Source organism: Pyrus communis, chromosome 4 (genome assembly GCF_963583255.1).
Source record: "Pyrus communis chromosome 4, drPyrComm1.1, whole genome shotgun sequence".
Lineage (NCBI taxonomy): Eukaryota > Viridiplantae > Streptophyta > Magnoliopsida > Rosales > Rosaceae > Pyrus > Pyrus communis.
In genome coordinates, this window is record NC_084806.1 from 27,866,861 (window position 1) to 27,873,404 (window position 6,544).

Below are 6,544 nucleotides of genomic sequence, written 5' to 3' on the forward strand. Positions count from 1 at the left end.
GGGGAGTCAACTTTGTGTTTTTATGCAAATTTTTTTATTCTAATTATGCCTTTGAGACCTAATTTTTGTGGTTTGAATATTAGTGTGATTGTTGTATATGTTGAATTAAATGAATATAATTGGATTTGGTTTGAACTTTTAAAAGGTGAACTACGAATGGCTTGATCCCTGTTTAGGATACGTAGGTAGTCTAATGAGATGTTAGATGCAGCCATACAATATTTGAGACAAAAGCCTTGTTTGGGAAATTAAGCAATGCAAAGGAATTGGTGAAAATGTGAGTTTTAACTTTATGATTTGTTGGTTAAATGTGGTCATAAAACAGTATGTGGGGAATAGAGAAATTGAAGTAAGGAATCGTAAGTATTGATAGTTAGTTAAGCTAGTGTTTAGTTGGGCTTGTCACCGATAATTATTCTTGAAAATAAATAGTTCGAGAGTAGGGCGTTATAGATTGTGCATTTTACGCCACATTATATGTACATATTTATATATTTGAAAGCACTACGTTATGGTTAAGTTTTGGATTGCATCATGGCATATCCATAAGTATATTACTACGCATAATTATTGTGAATGCTTTGAAGTACGAGGGTGAACGCAGGATGCACAGGTAAGTTCAGGTGAATATATGTCGTGAAATGTGAGATGCATGGTTATGATTACATTTTATTTGAAATGATTGAGTTATGGCATGACTATATTTATGTTTTAAGCAACTCCGACCTTGTCGTACAGGTTGCAATGATAGGCAACTCCGACATTGTCGTACAGGTTGCTTGTGAGTCGTACATGCCATATTAGATGCATTTAGAGCTCACAAACCTGCACCCCAGTGTTAGTGCTCTCGCCCGTGGCCAGGGCACAGTCCTTCAAGTGATGTTCACCTCCCGCACCTTACGCTCACCTTGAATCCAAGGTAGGTGCACATGCCTGTCGTACAGACCACATTAAATGGTTTCGACTCGTAGGTGACCCGCGATTATTCGCACAGTCTTCACATGATCGTAGCACTTGAGCGTACTTATTTACACCCAGTTATGTCATACAAACCATTAGAGGTGATTCCGACTCGTATGCAGGGATATTTGATGAGTTATAGGTTCAGTCGTACAGGTCACTATAGGTGGTTCCAACTTACGTGCTAGCATTGATTGATGAGATATGGGTAAGTCGTACAGGTTACTATAGGTGGCTAGCACGTAACCAACTTACGTGCTAGCATTGATTGATGAGATATGGGTAAGTCGTACATGTCACTATAGGTGACTCCGACTTACGTGCTAGCATGGATTATTAAGTTCCTGATTATTTATATTGTTGATGAGATGTTGGATCGTGGTATACTTCTGGATTTACTAATAGTATACAATTGATTTCATCCTTATACGTAGTATGATTTTCTGGGAAATTATACAGGTGTTACATCGAGGGGTTATTACTTTTAATAAGTGAATGGTTTTTGAAAAGTTTTGTTTTCGGGACTCACATTTTCTATTTTTGCACCCCTCTAGGTTCTAGTAGTAAAGTTTCCGTATCGACGAGGATTCATGGCACTTCTTAGTATAGGTGGCTTCTTATGATGGTATAATCGTTATCTTACCTTACTGTACTCTACTTATGCTCTATATCATGTGTGTATGGGTCCATAACCGCTCATGGCGCACTCGTGTATTTAGGCACTTCTAGGTTTAAATTTATTCATAGTTTACACATTATCACACTTTATGGCTTCGTCACCTTCCAGGTGTCGGCTAGCACAGTTTGATTCGGAGTCCTACTGGACATTCCGAGTCGGGGTGTGTCAGAGGATACAATTGAGCTCACAAGACGCCAAGGAAACTCTTCACACGGATGCCATTGCCAATTTGCCATCCTACAACCCTAAATTTTTCATTTTCTTTACTTTACCTTTTGGCCCAAAATCTCCAAGGGCCACGGCCCACTTGAAACTTGCTACGTACATCCCTCCTATATTTTTTTTTTTTCAAACAAATAATATTATTTCCACTAAGGAGTGAGAAGTGGACTTAACTTCACATTAAGCTAGCAATAATGTAGTTCAAATTCGCCTTCAGCGAAAATCAAACTTAAAATCTCTCAGTTACAAATAAAAAAGAATACCATTAAATTGTAGTATTAAGTGGCATATCACACGATATTTGACAAGTTTTTTTTGTACCTCTTTTCTACTCATGCAACCATTTCTTTGTTTTATCTGTGAAATTTCGAACAAGCAAAACGGCTTCTGCTTCAATGGACTAGGATTCTCTCCCCTCCTCTTTCTACCCCTTCCATCCCCTCCTCTCACATTCTCTATTTTGTCTTTCTCTTTCTATAAAAAAATTAATATAAGATGTTAGTGTGACTTAATCGTGACTTAATCGTGACCGTTCAAATAGGAGGGGAGGGAAGGGGAGGGAAAAAAAGAGGGGAAAAAATCCTTCACCCATTTCATATCAAGATGTATAAGTCATTTAATATTAAAATTTTGAAGGCACGTGTATTCAAGAAATTGTGGGACATCACTAAAATCAATGTTAACATAATAAATATAGATAGGAGTTGACGACCACCTTAGACCATCTCCAAATGTCAAATCCTACGTGGAATGTAGAATTAAAGTTGAAGGTAGGAATAAACTCCAACAGATAAGTCAATCATAAGTGGATTGCCATATGAATTTCCATATGTCAAATTTGACATATGAGAAAAGGTGATGTAAAATAATTTTTAATTATTTTATTGTGTAGGTCTCACTAATGCACCAATTATACATATCAAAATTTTATTTTAATTGATTTCTTTTTAAAAATGGGTCCTAGTATCATTTATAACAAAAAAACACATGGGTTGGAGGAAGAGAAACCACGTTAGCTATTAAATTAACATATGACATGTATCTTTTGACATCTTCATTAGAGGTGCTCTTGGTTGCTAACAAAATGGCGCCGTGATTCTTACTTCTTACCTTCAAATCCTGGTCAACATTAATTCTTCGGTTGGAGCACTTTGTGATGTCAAAAGTTACCATTAAAAACTACACGTGACATTTGGTCACATCGGTTAAAGATGCACATTAGATGTGAAAATGTTCTATCTTGTCCATCCCAATCGGATACAAAAAAAAAAGTTCGAATTGAGTCATGTCTTGTGCACCAAACGTACCCTTTTAAAGTTCAAGGTTAGGCTTTCAGAGCTTCAATCCTAAAGCTTAGAAAATAAACCCTAACAAGATAATAATGTCATCCGTCGGGCCAATTAATCAACAAATATAACAAGAAAATGAGAACTAGCTGAGCTGATTATGGTCAGAACTTATTATAGAGCAACATTCATTGATTAACTTCTCCTTTATTTAATTACAAAATCACCTCATCATGTCACTCTACGCTACCACCTGTCCCAAAAAATAAACAAAGAGAATAAGGAACAACAACCAAAACAAAGAGTATCTTGTAGTTTGTTTCAGAAAAAAGAAAGACCAAAAACTTATCTGAAAGCAGATTTTGAAGAGACAACAGTCCGATCAACTTCAGAGGAACCGCACATCCTCAAAACCTTTTTCTCCTCAATCCCATCTCAAGATTGTTTGGCTTCTACGAAAACACAAAGGGGAAGTACATCGTTTCCATCATTTTTGCAACATCCACTGCATTATGTCCTTTCGTATAACTCCTCCAAACCCCCCTGTACTGTTGTTCGATCTTAATGATTGAGGTGTGTTCATTCATAAGTGGCGTTAGTGGGTCATATTCCCCGAAGGTTTCCGTGATCTCATCATCATTGTAATTGGAGGCAACGGTTTAGACCACATATTTGTCATTGTTGAAAACATCTGTCTGTCAAATTCCTGATTTCTAGTTATCTTGGTGCTTCCAAGAGTTTTGAGCTGGGAAGATTCCACCTGCTTTGTAATACTCGTGCTAGAGTTAGAACCAGCGGGAGGTTTGTCCAAGGGACCCCGAATCTTCAACTTCAGGTTTCATCCGATTGAGCCAACGCAGGATCCGGTTGCCAAGATTTCTACCAACTTCTATGTCTCGTTCCTGTATGTTCTTATGAACCTTGACAGCTACATCAAACACTGCACGTGTTCTCATTTGAATGAAAGAAAAACAGTGGTTGCAGCAGTTATAAACTAATAGCAAAAATGATAAGCAGTCATTATTTAGCGAACAACTATTGCAACTGGGTAGTACTATTCACGCACCTCTTTTTTACCTCTCATGAACCCTTGTTAATTTTGGTCCATTGATCTTCTTCAATTCACCTAATTTGACTGTTGGACATTGAGAGGGGTGTGTGAGGTAAAAATAGGTGTGTGGATAGCACCACCCTGGCAACATCATAGCAAGTAAGAAAAGAAACTCGATAGTAGCAACAAAAAAACATCATTGATCAATGACCACAAATCCTACTGCTAAAACTAACCACCGCACTGGTGAGTAGTGTGTTTATGCCAACTACTCAAATTAACCATCCGGGATAACCAAACGCTTATCAAATATTTTTGCCTTTTGGATAAAAAAAACATTGATCAAATGTGGGAAAGCCGCATTATATGAAAATTGATAGCATCAAATAAATACTATGAAGGCTTCAAAGATGTTAGCAACCTTGAAGTGTTCAATGCAACAAAAAATGGATGGCGGAATGCCCCCATATCCTATTATTCGGTTCATATAGTTCGTTGTAAAATAAGTAATGCTTTACTGACTTGCCCAACAACAATGAATCCATCACTGAGGTCTGAAACAATAGAGAAATAAATCACTGTCCATTCACAGCTAATTTCTGACATAATAAGATGGCCTAATTGGATAAATGGTCCTCGTGGTAATGTGGTAGTTGGAAAGTAGCGCCCGTGGTAAAAAAAAAATATGGATTTAAACGCTTTTGGTAAAATCCGTTAGGATTTAAGCCAAAAAACAAAATTTCAGTTGATTCTCCATTAACCCATTACCCATGGCTCCACACTCAACAACCAAGCTTCCTCCGCCACCACCATTGAGTCTTTTGACTGAAAATGTAAACACCAAGGATGATCTGAGGCTTCTCACTGATGACAGTCTACTTACCCAGATCAAGGACGGGTTTAATGATGGAAAATGATCTTGTGGTGATTGTCATGTATGCCATGGGAAAGGAGCAGAGGCCCCAAGGACATTGGTCCGAAGAATTAACTATGATATTGTTTAATTAATTAATTTTTATTTGATTATAATTAAGAAGTGTCTTACACCATCGATGCACAAGCTAAAATTTCATATGTTTTGGGAACAATTGGACATGACATGCTTCTCAAGTAATTAGCAAAATCAGGGAAGCATGCAGAGCTGCTCAGAATTGATACAGGATATAAGCATCAGTTCTACGAAGCTAAACCTGTTGCTAATTATAGAAGTGGCGACGCAAAGAAGATTGAAAGCTGTAAAAGTGGTGATTAAACATGTTGCTAATTGATCCAGAACAAGGCTATGGGGCTCATTACCATAGTAGTCAAGCTTGTAAAAGTGATGACACAAAGAAGATTTAGAGCTGCCGGATCCCTTGGTAAATGGAGCTTGCTGCATATCTATGAAACTATATATTTCTCTGACTTTTTCCGAAAACAAAAAACAACTTTGTAGAGAAACTAACATAAGTTTTGATTTGGGTTAACTACACCACAAGGGTTTAAAATCCGAATTTTTTTAGGCAATCTTCCGAATACCGTATCACCACGAGGACCATTTATCCAATTACAAAACATTCTGAAATCATATAACACAATCAAAACCAATTCCTAACCTTAAAACAAACACAAATCTGCCTACATTTCGATGAGCAACTAGCGAAATCACATACAACTTTTTCTAATCAATTTTTAAAGAAAATAATACAAAAATCACATGTATTACAAGTCTTTATCAATTTTAATGATTTGATAGAAATCACAATATTTCAAAAGTAAAAACTAATTAAAAAAAAAAAGGAAATAGAAATACCTATGAGCAAATTCACAGATCTTAAGGTGGTTAGGGCCGATGAGGCGGCGCTGAATCTTGAGGGCGTGTCTGTAAGTGCAACAGAGCCCTAAGAAATAGGCGGTGGCTAATGTGATCTCCCATAGCACCATTTTTTGAATTTTTGATCAATTCTTTGTCGCTGCTTCTGAGTTTCCTTTCGCTGATCTTTTGGTTTTGATTTTAGGCAAGCTTTCTCGCGGGGCCGCCACAAATTTTGATCCTTCTAGTTTTCCCTCTGATTCGCATCACCGAAATAAAGCGTCATCGTGTTCGTGGGCATGCTCATTGCCTTTTGATCTCCAGTCCGGATCCTTGCCGGATCCTCTTTGTAATGATCTTAGAAATCTATGAATTGTGTTTGTTTATCATATATCATGCAGTCAGACAATATTTTTAATATTTTTATTTAAAAATAAACATAAACAATACTTGACAAAAAATGACCACACGATGTACGACGAACGGACACGATTCACGGATCTCCAAGATTTTCACCAAAAGGATCCGGAGAGGATCCTATTGGTTTAATCTCA

At 37.1% G+C, this 6,544-nt stretch overlaps 1 protein-coding gene across 1 annotated transcript; it reads right to left on the bottom strand.

Annotated features, from left to right (window-relative positions):
- Window positions 1-3,312: 3,312 nt before the first annotated feature.
- On the bottom strand, window positions 3,313-6,249 carry LOC137732489 (uncharacterized). The gene is made up of 3 exons (XM_068471805.1): window positions 5,991-6,249; window positions 3,964-4,098; window positions 3,313-3,926 (listed from the first exon to the last, which is right to left on the bottom strand). Exons 1-3 carry the CDS (start codon window positions 6,119-6,121, stop codon window positions 3,743-3,745), a joined length of 450 nt encoding a protein of 149 aa, XP_068327906.1. The 5' UTR covers window positions 6,122-6,249; the 3' UTR covers window positions 3,313-3,742.
- Window positions 6,250-6,544: the final 295 nt, after the last annotated feature.